Source organism: Piliocolobus tephrosceles, chromosome X (assembly GCF_002776525.5).
Source record: "Piliocolobus tephrosceles isolate RC106 chromosome X, ASM277652v3, whole genome shotgun sequence".
NCBI lineage: Eukaryota > Metazoa > Chordata > Mammalia > Primates > Cercopithecidae > Piliocolobus > Piliocolobus tephrosceles.
The window spans coordinates 64951515-64967905 of record NC_045455.1 but is presented as its reverse complement, the minus strand read 5'-3'; the positions used below and the strand labels follow the sequence as shown (position 1 = coordinate 64967905).

The 16391-nt window shown below is 41.2% G+C and overlaps 1 protein-coding gene across 4 annotated transcripts in view; it reads right to left on the bottom strand.

Moving 5' to 3' along the window:
• The window catches only part of NEK3 (NIMA related kinase 3), a 30868-nt gene extending 16733 nt beyond the window's left edge, over positions 1-14135 (bottom strand). The window contains exons 1-8 of one of the 4 annotated variants that reach the window (XM_023187286.2): positions 14006-14135; positions 10578-10751; positions 8591-8684; positions 8406-8503; positions 6488-6571; positions 5205-5272; positions 5026-5112; positions 2340-2394 (exon numbers count right to left, since the gene is read on the bottom strand). In XM_023187286.2, coding sequence (XP_023043054.1) covers positions 2340-2394; positions 5026-5112; positions 5205-5272; positions 6488-6571; positions 8406-8503; positions 8591-8684; positions 10578-10694 — 603 coding nt within the window. In that variant the 5' untranslated portion in view covers positions 10695-10751; positions 14006-14135. The other 3 variants (XM_023187287.1, XM_023187284.1, XM_023187285.1) reach the window with 3 other exon arrangements.
• Between the last annotated feature and the right edge of the window lie 2256 nt (positions 14136-16391).

The following is a 16391-nucleotide window of genomic DNA, read 5'->3' as shown; positions in this document are numbered from 1 at the left end:
CTCCGGCTTTTTAACCATTACACCAACTATCTGCATTTCCTAAAGGTTTGAGAACAACTTTTGTCTTCGAGCAGACAAGGGATGACAGATCTCGTGCCAAATATTCTGGGCACTATAGTCCTTAATACTCATTCTTGCTAGAAAAAAGAAGAATGTGTACATGTAAGTTATGAAAAAAGATACAATCAGGAAGTAAAGAATTAAAAGATGTTGGAATTTTAAAAATAATTTTATTTGTAGACTATGGTGGTTCTCAACTTGGGCTGTACATTGTAATCACCTGTTTTAAAAACAGTAATGCCCAGGACATTTTCAGAGATTTTATTTCAATCACTGTGCTGTGGGCCCAGGCATCAGCATTTTAAAGGTTCCGCAAGTTGTTCTAACTGTGTAGCTATCATTATAAACCACTTATATTCAAAGATAACCTCTCATTAATACCAGGTGTCTTCAGTTTGAGTTACTTTCATCTGGTAGTGGTGATGATTGTTTCTCAACCATTCACCCTCTTCTGAGCTCTATGTGCCCTCAAGTACATCTGTAGGCCGGGCGCGGTGGCTCAAGCCTGTAATCCCAGCACTTTGGGAGGCCGAGACGGGCGGATCACGAGGTCAGGAGATGGAGACCATCCTGGCTAACCCGGTAAAACCCCGTCTCTACTAAAAAATACAAAAAACTAGCCAGGTGAGGTGGCGGGCGCCTATAGTCCCAGCTACTCGGGAGGCTGAGGCAGGAGACTGGCATGAATCCGAAAGGTGGAGCTTGCAGTGAGCTGAGATCCGGCCACTGCACTCCAGTTTGGGTGACAGAGCGAGACTCCATCTCAAAAAAAAAAAAAAGTACATCTGTAAAAAAGTCAACTTTCAATCTGTGCCCAAAGAACAGAATTTATTTCTATGTAAAGCTAAGAACTAATAGGACTTAGCCCTGCAGTTGTTGTTCTATGTAATTAACTATGGCTGAACAAGCGGGACAAGTTATTTAACCTTTTTTTGGTTCATATTTTTAAAAATATCTTGAAAAAACATATAATAGGGCAAAGTCTATGTTTTCATGATATTTCAGTTAGAGAGGAAACTCATATGATAAGTGAAATCTAACTGCAAAAAGCTGTGAGGAAAAAAATGATGCAGCCACTCTTGCAAAGTTTGGTGCTTCCTGAAAAAGCTAAATACAATTCCCATATGACCCGGCAGTTCCGCTGCTAGATATAGACCTCAAAATTTGGAATCAAGGACTCTAACAGATACTTGTACACCATTGTTCATAACAGCATTATTTACAACAACCAAAAGACAGAAACAACTCAAGTGTCCCTCAACAGATGAATGGATAAACATGTCTATACACTCAATGGAATACTATTCAGCCATAAAAAGGAATGGAATCCTGATAGATGTTACAATATGAATGAACCTTGAAAACACTGTGCTAGTGAAATAAACCAGACACAAAAAGGCAAATGTTGTATAATTCCAGTTGTATGAAATATCTAGAATATCCAAATTCATGAGGCAGAAATTAGACTAGGGGGGCTGGGGAAAGGGAAGAAATGGGGAGTAACTGTTTAATGGGTACAGAATTTCTGGTTGGGGTGATGACAAAAGTTTTACAAAGAGATAGTAGTGGCTGGGCATAGTGGCTCACATCTGTAATCCCAGCACTTTGGGAGGCCGAGGAGAGTGGATCACCTGAGGTCAGAAGTTTGAGACCAGCCTGGTCAACATGGGGAAAATACAAAAAAATACAAAAATGTCTCTAGTAAAAACACACACACAAAATTAGCTGGGCATGGTGGTATGCACCTGTACTCCCAGCTACTTGGGAGGCTGAGGCAGGAGAATCACTTGAACCCAGGAGGTGGAGGCTGCAGTGAGCTGAGATCGCACCACCGCACTCCAGACTGGGTAACAGGGCAAGACTCCGTCTCTAAAACAAAACAAAACAAAACAAAACCCCCAAAGAGATAGTAGTGTTGGTTGCACAATATTGTGAGTGTGATTAATGACAATGAAATGTATACTTAAAAATGGATAAAATGGCAAATTTTATATTTATCAAAATAAAAAATTAAGAATAGCAAAAAGAAAGAAAAGAGGAAAAAAGAAAGAAAGAGAGAGAGAGAGAAAGGTTATGTATTGCACAGTAAAACTAAATAATGGAAATTTCCTATTAGTATATGCTACAAAACTCAGGGCAGATGACTGCACTGGAAACATATACAAACTTTTATAATGACTTCATCCTAGGGAAGCAAACTGCCAGCTAGAATTTGTCACATTATTAGGACTCAGCTAGATATGACCAGCTGCCTTTTCCATTTTGCACGCCATACTTACTGGATGCCTAAGGGTACAGAGTTCATAGAGAATGCATCCCAAGGACCAGATGTCACTGAAAGCATAAAGAAGCAATGTAATCACAAGTGGGTTATGTATTTTCTAGTACAAAAAATAATTTCTTACCTTTAATAAGAATAGATATCACAAGTAATTCCCAGGTATTAAAACATATAATTTTGGTCTAACACCTAGATACTTCCTAAGAGTAATGTTCACAATAAAACTCTCTGCTCTTCAATCCCCGGACTCAGATGATCACAGCTGGAAGAAGGACTCTGGAAGGCATCCAGTGCAGCTTCTATTCCCACCACCCTGGACACAGCACCACACCTTTGATCACATCTCCTGCTGGGCAGCTCTCTACTTTCCACACAGTCTGCTGAATGGCTCTAACGGATAGGATTCTTCCTTTCCTTTTTTTTTTTTGAGACGGAGTCTTGCTCTATCGCCCTGGCTAGAGTGCAGTGGCGCGATCTCGCTTCACTGCAAGTTCCGCCTCCCGGGTTCATGCCACTCTCCTGCCTCAGTCTCCCGAGTACCTGGGACTACAGGCATCCGCCATCACGCCTGGCTAATTTTTTTTTTTTTTTTGTATTCTTTTTAGTAGAGATGAGGTTTCACTGTGTTAGCCATGATGGTCTCAATCTCCTGACCTCGTGATCTGCCGGCCTCAGCCTCCCAAAGTGCGGGGATTACAGGCATGAGCCACTGCGCCCGGCGCCCTTTTCTTTTTTTTAGAGGATGGGGTCTCACTGTGTTGCCCAGGCTGGAGTGCAGTGGTTATTCATAGGCATGATGTCACCGTACTGCTGCCTTGAACTCCTGGGCTCAAGCAATCCTCCTGCCTCAGCCTCCCAGGTAGTTGGGACTACAAGCACACACCACCAGGCCCAGCTCCTCCAGACTTTTCTAAATGATATTCTTTTTTATTTTAATTAATGGTTTTTACCAACTATTTCCTCTTTTAGTATTTTTTTTATTTCAAATCTACAGAAAAGTCGCAAATGTCCACATGCCCTTATCTAGGTCCCCTAATCATTCTCATTGGCCATGTTTGGGTGCTAATCTCCCTCCTCTATATCTATCTGAATCTCTCGAAAAAAGGTTGCAGGCCGGGCGTGGTGGTTCACACCTGTAATCCTAGCACTTTGGGAGGCCGAGGCGGGCAGATCAGAAGGTCAGGAGTTCGAGACCAGCCTGGCCAATATGGTGAAACCCCATCTCTACTAAAAAGTATAAAAATTAGCCAGGTGTAGTGGCAGGTCCCTGTAGTCCCAGCTACTCAGGAAGCTGAGGCAGGAGAATCGCTTAAACCCATGAGGCGGAGTGCAGTGAGCCAAGATTGTGCCATTGCACTCAAGCCTGGGCAACAGAGTGAGACTCTGTCTCAAAAAAAAAAAAAAAAGAAGAAGGTTGCAGATATCAAACATTTCATCCCTACACACATCAGCATGTATCTCCTAAGAACAAAAACGTACACTTTCCCTCATAAACACAATACTGTTATCACATCCAAGGAATTTAATCTCAATTCAGTAACATTATTTAATATTTACTGCATACCCAAATTTCCTCAATTGTCCCAACAAGTCCTTGTAGAGCCGTTTTGCCCCCATTCAGTCCATTCTACTCTTTAAGAAACCTATTTAGTATAGATTGTCATACCCTTTTCAGAAAGCAAGTCAGCATAAAGTAACAACAGCCTTTCGGTGTTTCTCCTTCTAGGAATCCATGCCAAGAATGTGATATAAAACAAGGACAAATTTATACACAAAAGGTATGTTAATTACAGCACTGTTTATGAGACTGAAATCTAGAAATATAAGGCCAACAACAGAGGAATTACTAAGTAAACTTTGGAAGCGCCATTTAATAAAATATATGCAGCCATTAGAAAATTTATGAAGAGTTTAAGTATGTGGGGAAATGACTAGAATATAAAATGACAAAAGCAAATTATATATAAAATATATCAACCACTTTTAGGGGGAAAAGTGAATGAAGAAAAAAACATTAAAATATTACTGGCAGTTGGGAAAAGTGGGTGATTTCCATGTCCTTTCTTACAGGTCTATTTCCAATCTTCCCTGCATATCCATCCCCACAATGGGCACATATAACTTATATTCAGAAAAAAACACTGCATTTTAAATCATTAAGATCTTCATACTAACCTCCTTCAATCAATTTACCTATCAACCAAGTGCTTATAATCTAGCCCTGTAAATACCAACTCAATGACACAATCTATTGATTATCAAATGTTGTTGTACATTAGAATCACCCAGTGATCTTGAAAAATTACTGGTGCCTGCTTCTCACCCTTTGCCATTTTGATTTAATTAGTGTAGATGCAACCTGGGATTTGGGATTTTTGTAAGTGGGAGCAGCAAAGTTTGGGAACCACTGATATAATTCATACCGTCCCTAGAATGACTGGCCTTTCTTTCAGCATTTGCTCCTCTCAGCTATAATTAACAGCAATTGGAAAACTATTACTTTTATCTAGCAGCCTAGCAATATAGATTAGAAATATAGATTCCAGACTGCTTTCAGATATATTTTTTAGAGACCAGTATGATCCATGCATCTGTTTTGAAGTGACATCAGACTCTTACATCATCTGCAGGCTAAAATGCCTGTCACCAAATGGGCACCCTTACATCAAATATGCAGCACTCACCTTTTATTGTTATAAGGCAGGTTTTCCCAAATTTCTGGAGGCACATAATAAGGTGTTCCCACATAGGTACAAGCAAATGCCATCTGACTAAAACCAAAAAAGGACAAAGAATGATTACAGAACATTCCTGAAAATGGATGTTTTGATTACTGTCACTACCATAGAACAGATATACATACCTGGAGAGAAGACGGGCAGATCCAAAGTCTCCCAATTTCACTTTTCCATTTTGAGTGAGGAAGATATTCTGCATTTAAAAAGAAGAACTCAGATTATGTCTTCCATCATCGAACATGAGGCAGATACGCTGTCTTCCAAAGCCTGCTGATGACGGAGATCAAGGGTAGAAATGCTGATAGCTGAGTCCCAGAGTGGAACACAAAACACCAAGATCCCCTCTTGACAGCTAGACATTCCCCTGCATGGAAACTCAGGATGAGTGCTTCAAAATCTAACAAGCAAGTTTTAGGTTGTATCAGCAGACTCAATCGACCCGGTGAGAACCTGTGTCAGGGTGATGCCACATGGCAGGCCCAGGTGTCAACCGTTTCCCATCTGAGAACACATGGACTTAGTAAGTGGTCACTAAAAGAGAGCTAGGACACATTAACATACACAGTCACGTGTATGACACAGTCAGTCAACAACGGATGGCATATATGACAATGGTCCCAGAAGACTATAATACCATAGTTTTACTGTACTTTTTCCTACATTTAAATACACAAATACTTACCATTGTATTACAATTGCCCAAGAAATTCAGTATAGTAACATGCTGTACAGGTTTGTAGCCAAGAAGCAACAGGCTACACTATATAGCCTAGGCGTGTAACAGGCTATACCATCTAGGTGTGTGTAAGTACACTCTACGACGCTCACACAACAAAATCACCTTACAAAGCATTTCTGAGTACTTGTCCCCCTATCACTAAGTGATGCATGACTGTACTACCACAGAGATTTCAATGACTTTTTCTCAGGTATTACCTTATTTGGTTAGTATAAATATTAAGTAAAAGGGTACAAAGTTTCAGTTAGGACAAGTAAGTTCCAGTGATCTGTTGTACAACATGGTGACTATGGTCAATAATAATGCATAGAATACTTAATACTTAATAATGCATAGAATACTTAAAAAGTGCTGAGAGTGATCTTAAATGTCCTCCCCACAAAGAAATAATAAGTATGTGAGCTGATAGATACGTTAATTATCTTGATTTAATCATTTTACAATGTGTGTGTATATATATAAAACATCATGTTATACATCATAAATATACATAATTTTTGTCAATTATATTTTAATAAAGGTGGGCAAAATTTTAATTTGAAAAGTAAGTAACAAATATTAGGCTGACAAACATTCCTAAACAAAAATGTCCCAAAATCCATGGGATAACACAGCAAAATTACTGAATTAAATAGTTTTTTTTTAAGTCCAAAAATGTAGTCCACTCACCTTGGACTTGATATCTCTGTGTAGCACACGTTTCTTGTGAATGTGATTTACTCCAAGGCACATTTGGGTAAACCAATTAAGTATCTGTAAGAAAAAGGTATGCAAAATCTTCAAGAATGTAGTAACTGGCTCATATTAACCTAAAATTCCAAAGAATCATCTCTAGGCCTTAGTCGACTAGGATTTTACATAATGTGAGTACAGAACTCCTGTAAATTACATAGTTCAACTGAGATTCAGTGTTACTTGGAGAAATTCAGAAAAGCTGTGACTCCCATATTCCATCATCTTATACATGATCCAAATAGCAATTTATTTTAGTAAAACTTCCACTTACATTTTTCTTATACTCAACCAAATAAAAGTATTCTTAAATGCTTATATAAAGGTAGTTCACCAATAAGAAATGCACTACAGCTTTTCTAGTGTAATCATTATGTTGGATTTTCATTTACTTTTGCAGAATATCCATATGGTAACATTAAAAGATTTCATTATATTATAAATAATCCTTTGAGGTCAATAGTTCCTGCTTGTAAGTCCAAGGTCAACAGTACCCAGAATTTCTAGGTGTCTCGAGGGCCTACAGTTAAATGTCAAATTAATTTTGTTTTCACTTTTGCTATGGAGATTCTTCCAGTTGAAGCCAAGGTTGACTTCCTTCTATAGAACCCATATTTTTAACAATACAATTTCTAAATGTATAATATTTATTTACATTTATTTACATACTTTCATAACATGCTATAACCTAAATCAAACTAAGCCTCATTGGAGCGATTTAAGTATTTTCCATAGCCAATTCATTAAAAAATATTTAGTATGCAATTTTCCACTAAAAAGACAGCAAGTCTTAGACTGAAGGGACCACTTCAAGCTTTAGGAGGAAAAAGATTGAGAATAGGTACTCCCAAGAAACAGAAATGGCAAGCTTCATTCTTCTGATGTTTTAGTAATACAAAATAAAATAGACCTGTCTTCTAAAAATTTCAGTACGATAAAAATCAAGATTTTAGGCCGGGCAAGGTAGTTCCCGCCTGTAATCCCTGCATTTTGGGAGGCTGAGGCGGGTGGATCATGAGATCAGGAAATCGAGACCATCCTGGCTGACACGGTGAAACTCCGTCTCTACTAAATATAAAAAAAACTAGCCAGGCATGGTGGCGGGCACCTGTAGTCCCAGCTACTCAGGAAGCTGAGGCAGGAGAATGGCATGAACCCGGGAGGATGAGCTTGCAGTGAGCCAAGATCATGCCACTGCACTCCAGCCCGGGCGACAGAGCAAGACTCTGTCTCAAAAAAAAAAAAAAGAAAAAGAAATCAAGATTTTAAATATCTAGTACAAAATTTGATGATACAATCTTGAAATTATTCTAAACATGAAAGTTTTATTTCTTTTTTTTTTTTTTTTTTTGAGACGGAGTCTCACTCTGTCGCCCGGGCTGGAGTGCAGTGGCCGGATCTCAGCTCACTGCAAGCTCTGCCTCCCGGGTTTACGCCATTCTCCTGCCTCAGCCTCCCGAGTAGCTGGGACTACAGGCGCCAGCCACCTCGCCCGGCTAGTTTTTTGTATTTTTTAGTAGAGACGGGGTTTCACCGTGTTAGCCAGGATGGTCTCGAACTCCTGACCTCGTGATCCGCCCGTCTCGGCCTCCCAAAGTGCTGGGATTACAGGCTTGAGCCACCACGCCCGGCCAGTTTTATTTCTTAATAATTTATATAGATTTTACTTCCTAAAACCATTTCAGGCAGCCACATCCTGGGGACACTAAGTGGTAACACCAATACAGAAATTAGTCATTTCTATCTACCTTCTCAGGTAATTACAGATATCAATGCTTTTGTTTTAACTTACACAAAGTTTATGAGAAAAGTGGCTTCCAAACCTTGAGAGAAACTATGTAAGTCAATCTCTTACCATGTCTTCAGGAAATAACTTTCCTTTTTGCTGTTTAATCTTTTGCATTAGATCCCCTCCATCACAGTATTCCATCACAATATACAAGTGTCCTTCAGCTAAAACAGATACAAGCTCTTTAGAAAAGCTATAGTGGCTATAAATCAAATTCAGAAATGCACATATCTGTGGGAATTTGTATTTACCTTCAAATGATTCTTTGAAGGCAACAATATTGGGGTGTTTCATTTTGGCTAAAAGAACAGCCTCCTTCCTAGAATTCTGTGTATTAGAGAAAGACTAGAAAAACATTTTAAATAAGCATAAATTTAATACTGCATTTAAAATAGATAACTTTACAATAATATAGTTTACATGATACTTCAATGCTAGATGCAGTTTTATAACACTACACTTTGGCTCAACTTAAATTTGTCAAATGACAAGAGAAAATGCATGGTGATTTTCCAACTCTGGCTATATTTTCATGCTTGAGCTGACCTCTTCATTGTACTTTTATTTTCTTTTTTCATTCCTTACACATACAGAATGTAAACAGTTTTAATATCAGCCTAAGCATCACCTGACTTAGAAAGTCAGTATACCATCAAAAATAGTGTATCTTTTTGATGACTTGTGATATAGAAAAAAGAAAAAGAAATGTTTTATCCTAAATGAAAAAAAAAAAAAGGTGGGGGGGGGGGATTTCATGTTTTGACTGTCTGCAATCACTTAGAGGAGTCCACTGGTCCAGGTAAAAAAAGAGTATGCTGGTGTATTACTGCATCAAAGATGAACAGAGATGGCAAGCAAAGTAAGTTTCCAAAACCGTTTATCCCTAACTTACTCTATAAGGATGAAATTCTGAATGGTTTATCTTACAATCAAGAAACTGCCACTGTTAGTTGGGTGTGGTGGTTACCCTCCCCAGTGGCTGGGACTATACTACACCTATAGTGTATACTACACCTGTAGTCCCAGCCACTGGGGAGGCTGAAGTAGGAAGATCGCTTGAGCCCAGGAGTTTGAGCTGCAATGAGCTATGGTCGTGCCACTACACTCCAGCCTGGGCAATAGAGCAAGACTCCATCTATAAATTTAAAAAAAGAAAGAAAAGAAATCGCCATTGATTGTGTAGTAACATAAGGGTTCTCAGACCAGCAGCATCAGCACCAACTGGGAACTTATTAAAAATGCAAATCCACAAGCCCAACTGGCCCTACTCAATCGGAAGCCTGGGGGTGGAGCACAGCAATCCATGTTTTAACTAGCCCTCCAGCTGATTATGATGCTCACTCAAGTTTGAAAATCACTGAATGAAGTCAAGAATACAGTGGGAAAAAAATACCTAGCACTCTGAGACCTTTATTAGAATGTGTTTTTTAAAAATTAATCCAAAATATTATGACATAGTCTTCATGTAATGAATTCTTTCACAGGACAACTATGATACATAGTAATGGTCTACAAGGAAATAAAACCTATAAACTGATCCACAAAGTAGATTTACTGGTACCAAAGGTTAGCATTTGTTCTTCATTGTATTTTTATGATCCTTTTTCATTAATATCGCACCTGAGTTGCTTTGGCAAAGATTTCCTACACCATTAGGTATACAAAAGTGGAAGTTATTACCAATTATTTGCGGAAATAAAATTAGCAGTAATCGCCTCCAAAACTTTTACTGTTTTTCTCCCATTGTTAACTACAATATCCTAAGAACCACATATAATGTATTGAGCCCTTGTAAAGCTAACGAATAAACCAATTCTATCTTTTGCATGAAGGAGAAATTCCATGTTAAAACTAAAAAACTTATTATTTATTTATTTACTTTTTGAGACAGAGTCTTATTTTGTCACCAAGGTTGGAGTGTGGTGGCACGATCTCAGCTTACTATAACCTCTGCCTCCCAGGTTCGGGTGATTCTCCTGCCTCAGTCTCCCGAATAGCTGGGACTACAGGTGCACGCCACCACACCTGGCTAATTTTTTAAAATTATTTTTACTGGAGATGCGTTTTCCCCATGTTGGCCAGGCTGGCCTCAAACTCCTGACCTCAGGTGATCTACCCGCCTCTGCCTCCCAAAGTGCTGAGATTACAGGTGTGAGCCACCATGCCTGGCCAAAAACTTATTCTTTTATATAAATTGCATGTATACTTTCAAAGTGAGCTAATTTCTTTAGTAGTGACCTTGGGAAGCCTTATTTCTTTCATGGCAAACATCTGATTACTGCTTTCATGCTGAACCAAAAGAGCTCTGCCAAAGGAGCCCTCCCCAATCATTCTCAGGACCGTGTAGTCATCCATGCTGGGGCATCCACACAGCTGGGCTCCACTCACGCAGTCACCATGGGCTCTCCCAAACTGCATTCAAAAGCAGAAACATTTGAGAATTAAATGTACTTTCAAAAAGCAGAAGTTAATTCAAAGTAGCTCTCATAACCATGATAAGAGAAAAGCAACTTATTCCTTTTGAAGGGGATCAGTGTATGCTACCCCAAAATATGCCACTTTCACGTAAGAACTGTTTTGAGCTGAAACCAATTTGCTCTTTGCCCTCCCTTTTTTGTATAAATGCAGGACATAAATTTTCCTATGTACAGGTAATAAACATCCTTTTGTAAATGTGTCTTCCTTTCCAGTACCAGGAAGAGGAGAGCAACTCTTATCAATGGGGAAGGCGCCAACTTGAGTCCACATAACAAACCTTACTGAATAACCCATATCTTCTGTTAGCTTCTCCCATATATTTACCTTCCTACAATTTACCCAAGAAGAATTCCCCTACTTTTGTCTAGTTACTTCTCTACAATTTATCACTCTTTGTTAAAATGGCATGTGAGCCCCCTGGTCTAAGCACTTTACATTTATGCATAAACCTTTTTTCCTGTTAATGTATCTTTTATCAGTTTATTTTGCAGGGCCCAGCTACTGAACCTAAGAAGGTAGAGAAAAAAATGTTTTTCCTTCCCTATACTACATTCAACAGGTAGACACTGAGTACCAACTGAGTCAGATGTTATGATCTGAACAAATTTCTCATAGTCCCTGCCATCATGGACATCCCATGCAGAGATAACCATAAACCTCAACAAATGTAGGCTATTTAAGCTGAAGCCTGAAGGATGAATGAAACTTGAAAACAAAGAGGAGGAAAACAGTAATCATGGAAGAGGAAATTGCATATTTAAGAGCTAAAGAAATTACATTCAGTTCAAGAAATTGAAAGAATGTAACAGGCTGCTGAAGCATTTTAACCAAGAACGCAATATCATCATGTTTGCATATTAGAAAAAACATTCACTCAGATTGCAGATTAAATGGACCAGTGGAGGAGGGGCAGGAAGGCCAGCTCAGAGACACAGGCCAGTTAGGAGGCTCCAACAACAGAAAAGGCAGGAAAATAATGAAATGGAATCGAGTGGAGGCAATGGGGCCAGAAAAAATGGGAAGGAAAGATGTAAGAACAGCTGACAGGATTTGTGGTGGCAGATTTATGGAAGGGCAAGCAGAGAAGACAGCAAGGTTGACTCCCAGGTTTCTGGCATGAACCAGATGGTTTCTGGCACCCCCTGAAAGAGAAAAGGCACAATGGTTGTGTGAGGTTTTTGTGTGATTTTTCTGGCAGTAGGAGTGTTACAGGGGTGGAGCAAAACATATTGGCAGAAGAGACTTGTGTTTCATTTTGGATGTGCTGAACTGGAGGTTACTGGGAGTCAAGAGAGATGTTAAACACACAGTTGTAGTCCTTGACTTCAGTCTCCCATCTGTATTTCCAGGATGAAGCAGCTAGTAGGACTGCTTAGCACATAAGAGAAAATGGATCAAATGTTCCTAACACTTTGCCAGGTACATAGAAGGTCCTGAATAACTGGCAGCTATTATGATTATTAAAACCTTAGAAACGTGATGCATTCTTCTTCATTGTAGGAAAAACACTGGAATGAATTTACTTGATTTTTCAAAAAGCTTATAGTGTTTGTTTTTTGTTTTTTATTTTGAGACGGAGTTTCGCTCCTGTTGCCCAGGCTGGAGTGCAATGACGTGATCTCGTCTCACCACAACCTCCACCTCCCAGGTTCAAGCGATTCTCCTGCCTCAGCCTCCCGAGTAGCTGGGATTACAGACATGTGCCACCACACCAGGTTAATTTTGTATTTTTAGTAGAGATGGGGTTTCTTCATGTTGGTCAGGCTGGTCTCGAACTCCCGACCTCAGGTGATCCGCCCACCTCGGCCCCCCAAAGTGCTGGGATTACAGGCGTGAGCCACCGCATCCAGCCCTAGTGTTCGTTTTTTAATCATACCACAAAGAATTATAAGGAAGAGAGAGCATGACAGGCAAAGCAAAAATCAAACTAAAACCTCTACCATAGTGACCTGTAAAAATTCCAGTTTGTATTCCTGCTTATCACAGAATTACGAGGAAATCCTAGAAATAATGTCTTCATATAACCAAATCAATCATACACATTGTCTTCGAAACAATGTTTTTCCAAGACTGATGAGGTCTTTGAGAGTACATAGATGTGAAAGAAACAAGTCCTTTACCACTATTCTAACACCTGGTATTTACAAGGTTTAACATGGAAGCCAAGTTTTCCCATGTTCTTATTCTTCGTTTCTTCGGGGCTTTATTCTATGCAATGGAGAGTAACTGAAAAATAAGAGCAACCAGACTTCTTAGCTGAAAATCATATCTGATCTTTTCTGCCCACATTTGCCTCTTACTCAATATTACACTCATATGATCATTACAAGACCTGAATACACTCTGAACATGGCAAAAGTATATCGGCCCCTTCGTATGCCTGCCACAATAATTTTAAAAATCTAATAAAGTGATTTGCAAATACCCAGAGGAGGGATCACAGGTGAGACATGGACTAAATTCAGAAAGTGCCTGAAACCACCTTTACAGATGTATAAATAATGAGAGAAATCTAACATGACTCATCTTGCTTCTAACCTCACGGGCTAGGTTTTCGTATTGTCGTTTTCTTATTCTAGCACAGAGGCTAGGATAACTACGAGGGATTTCATGTTCACTTCAAGACAAGGGAAACTGACCCCACCCCCTCCTGGGAACCAACGAAGCAGCTCCGAGTTTCAGACGCTCCTGTGATTTCATCCCCAGCCGGTCAATTGTTTTAGTTTCCCAGCCCCCTGCCGCCAAAATACCATTTAAAACCTTCGCCCCCGAATTCTCTGGGAAACAGGTCTGAGACCCTGTTCTGGTTTGGCCAGCCCTGCGCTTATTAACTTTTTAGCTGCAACAGCGTTTCTCATTGGTTCTTTCCGGGCAGCGATCGAGAACCCGTTGGGTCGGGACAGGCGCCCGCGCTGCAATTGCACCACTGCGGAGCCCAGTGGCCCCGCTCACCCGTAAGGGCCCTTTCTCCTGGAAAAGCCGCTCCGCCCTGCCGGCTCCCGCGGCCCCGCGCGCCCACACCCCAAGGCGGCGAGGGACCCAGACCGCGAGGCGGAAATGAGGGGCGCCGCCGCGCGCCTGGGGCGCGTCTCCCCCTCGCTCCCCGTCGCTCCCACTAGGCTCCGCGCCGCCACCACGCGCCGCGCTCCCCTCTCCAGAGGCGGCCCTCCAGGGCGGGGACCACTCACCCGCTTCCCCGGCAACCCTCGTCCACTCTTGGCCTGGCAACCAGCGGCTTCCGCGGGGCGGGCCCTGCGGGTCGTCTCTAGGGTTGTGGGTGAAGGAAGCCGCCTGAGTCTGGCGGGAGGCGCTGTTTTTGGAGTAGCCGGGCCTACGAAGAGCACGTTTTAAAGCTGTTGTTCCACGTTGCAGTGGGACAATGCTAATAATATTGAGGGAAAGTATCTCCCACTGAGTTCTGTCTGCAGGTTAAGTGAAAGCCTATGTAGATAAATTTCATGGGCACAGCACTCAGTGCTAGCTAGCACTTACTAGCTGTATGACCTTGGGCAATTGTGGAAGGCAGGATAATGCCCCGCCTCAGGATGCCCACATCCTACTCCCTGGAACCTGTGCGTTTGTTCTCTTGCTTGGCAAAGGGGATTAAGATTGCAGATAGAATTAAGGTTGCTAATCAGCTGACTTTAAAATGAGGAGATGATCTTGGAGTATGTGGTTAGGCCCAGTGTAATTACAAGGGTTCTCTAAAGTGGAAGGGGGCCCGAAAAGGTCAGAATCAGAAAGCTATTTGAAGGTGGAGGAAGGGGCAAGAGCCAAAGAATGCAGCTGTCCTCAAGAAGCTGGAAGAGGAGCAGGCACAGTGTCTCATGTTTGCAATCCCAGTGCTTTGGGAGGCAGAGGCGGGAGAGGACCCCTCGAGTCCAGGAGTTCGAGATCAGCCTGGGTAACAGTGATTCCCTCGTCTCTATGAAAAATTAGCTAGACATGGTGGCGGGTGCTGTGGTCCCAGCTGTTTGGGGGACTGGGGCAGGAGGATCACTAGAGCTGGAGAGGGCCCATGATCCCACCACTGCAGTCCAGCTTTGGTGACAGAGCGAGACCCTGTTGCCAAAAAAAAAAAAAAAAAAGAAAGAAGAAAAAAAAAAAAAATTGTTCCCCAGAGCTTCCAGAAGTAACAGTCCAGCTGACATCTTGATTTTTTTTTTTTGAAACAGGGTCTTGTTATGTTGCCAGGACTGGTTTTGAGCTCCTGGGCTCAAGCGATCCATCCACCTCAGCTTCCTGAGTGGCTGGGACTCGGGGAAGCACCACCATGCATGCTGAAGCCTTGATTTTAACCCAGTGAGCTGTTATTTCTGACCTCCAGAACTGTAAGGTAATAAATTCGTGTCGTTTTAGCCATTTAGTTTGTCATAGTTTGTTACAGAAGCCTTAGGAAACTAATACAGCAGAGTAACTAAATCCCTCTATATAAAAGTACAGAACCTACCTCATAGGATTATTGTGAACAATATCTGGTTACGCTTCACTTGTAAGCGCTGAACATGTTCATTATAATGTGTCAACCAGAGTCACAGAGACTGAAATCCAAGTAAATAAGTTTATTGGCAGTCTGAGAATTGCAGTTCAAGGAACACAGATTCCGAAAGCATTTGAATTGTGTCCTGACCAGCTATTTTTGGGTAGGGTTTTTAAAGGAAGAAGTCAGTTCTCACTAGTTCATCCATAACTTTCATAACCCACTATTTTAAAGATAAAGCATTATCATGACAGTTCATTGGTTTCTAGGCAAAAGTCCTTGATGAAGGGGTTTGAGAAAAGTTCTGTCCTCAGCAAAGTCCTTTTCAAAAGTGGCAGCAATTTTGTCTGCAACATCAGCAAGTACATTCTACAGTTTGGCAGTTGTAAAATGGCATTCAGGAACAAAATGACTTTGCTCTGGCCAGCTCCAATTGCCTTCCTTCCACAATGTCAGAGTTAACGTACAACTATTCTGTAGTGTGGTGATGAGAAGGGAAATGCTACAAATCAACATTTGCAACATCTGCACTGCTTTCTTTGTACTCTATACAAAGACTAGTTTCAATTAAAAACAAACAAGGCCAGGCACGGTGGCTCACGCCTGTAATCCCAGCACTTTGGGAGGCCGAGGTAGGCAGATTGCCTGAGGTCAGGAGTTCGTGACTAGCCATGGCCTACATGGTGAAACCCTGTCTCTACTAAAAATACAAAAATTAGCCAGACGTGGTGGCTGGCACCTGTAACCCCAACTACTTGGGAGGCTGAGGCACGAGAATCATTTGAACCTGGGAGGTGGAGCTTGCAGTGAAGCAAGATCGTGCCACTGCACTCCAGCCTGGGCGACAAAGCGAAACTCCGTCTCAAAAAACAAACAAAAAAAACCCAGTACTACCCATACCCATACCTGTACTCTGAATGCTGAACTGAGCAACAGACACAGATTTTTATCAGATTAAATTTTATAACAGCATCAGGGGAGATGACGACAAAGGTGCCTAATGCTTTTCTTTCCCACCCAGTGTTGGCAGTCATGAAAGGGACTCTTTCCCTTGTTCCATCAGAGTATTAGTTTGCCAGGGCTGCTGTAACAAA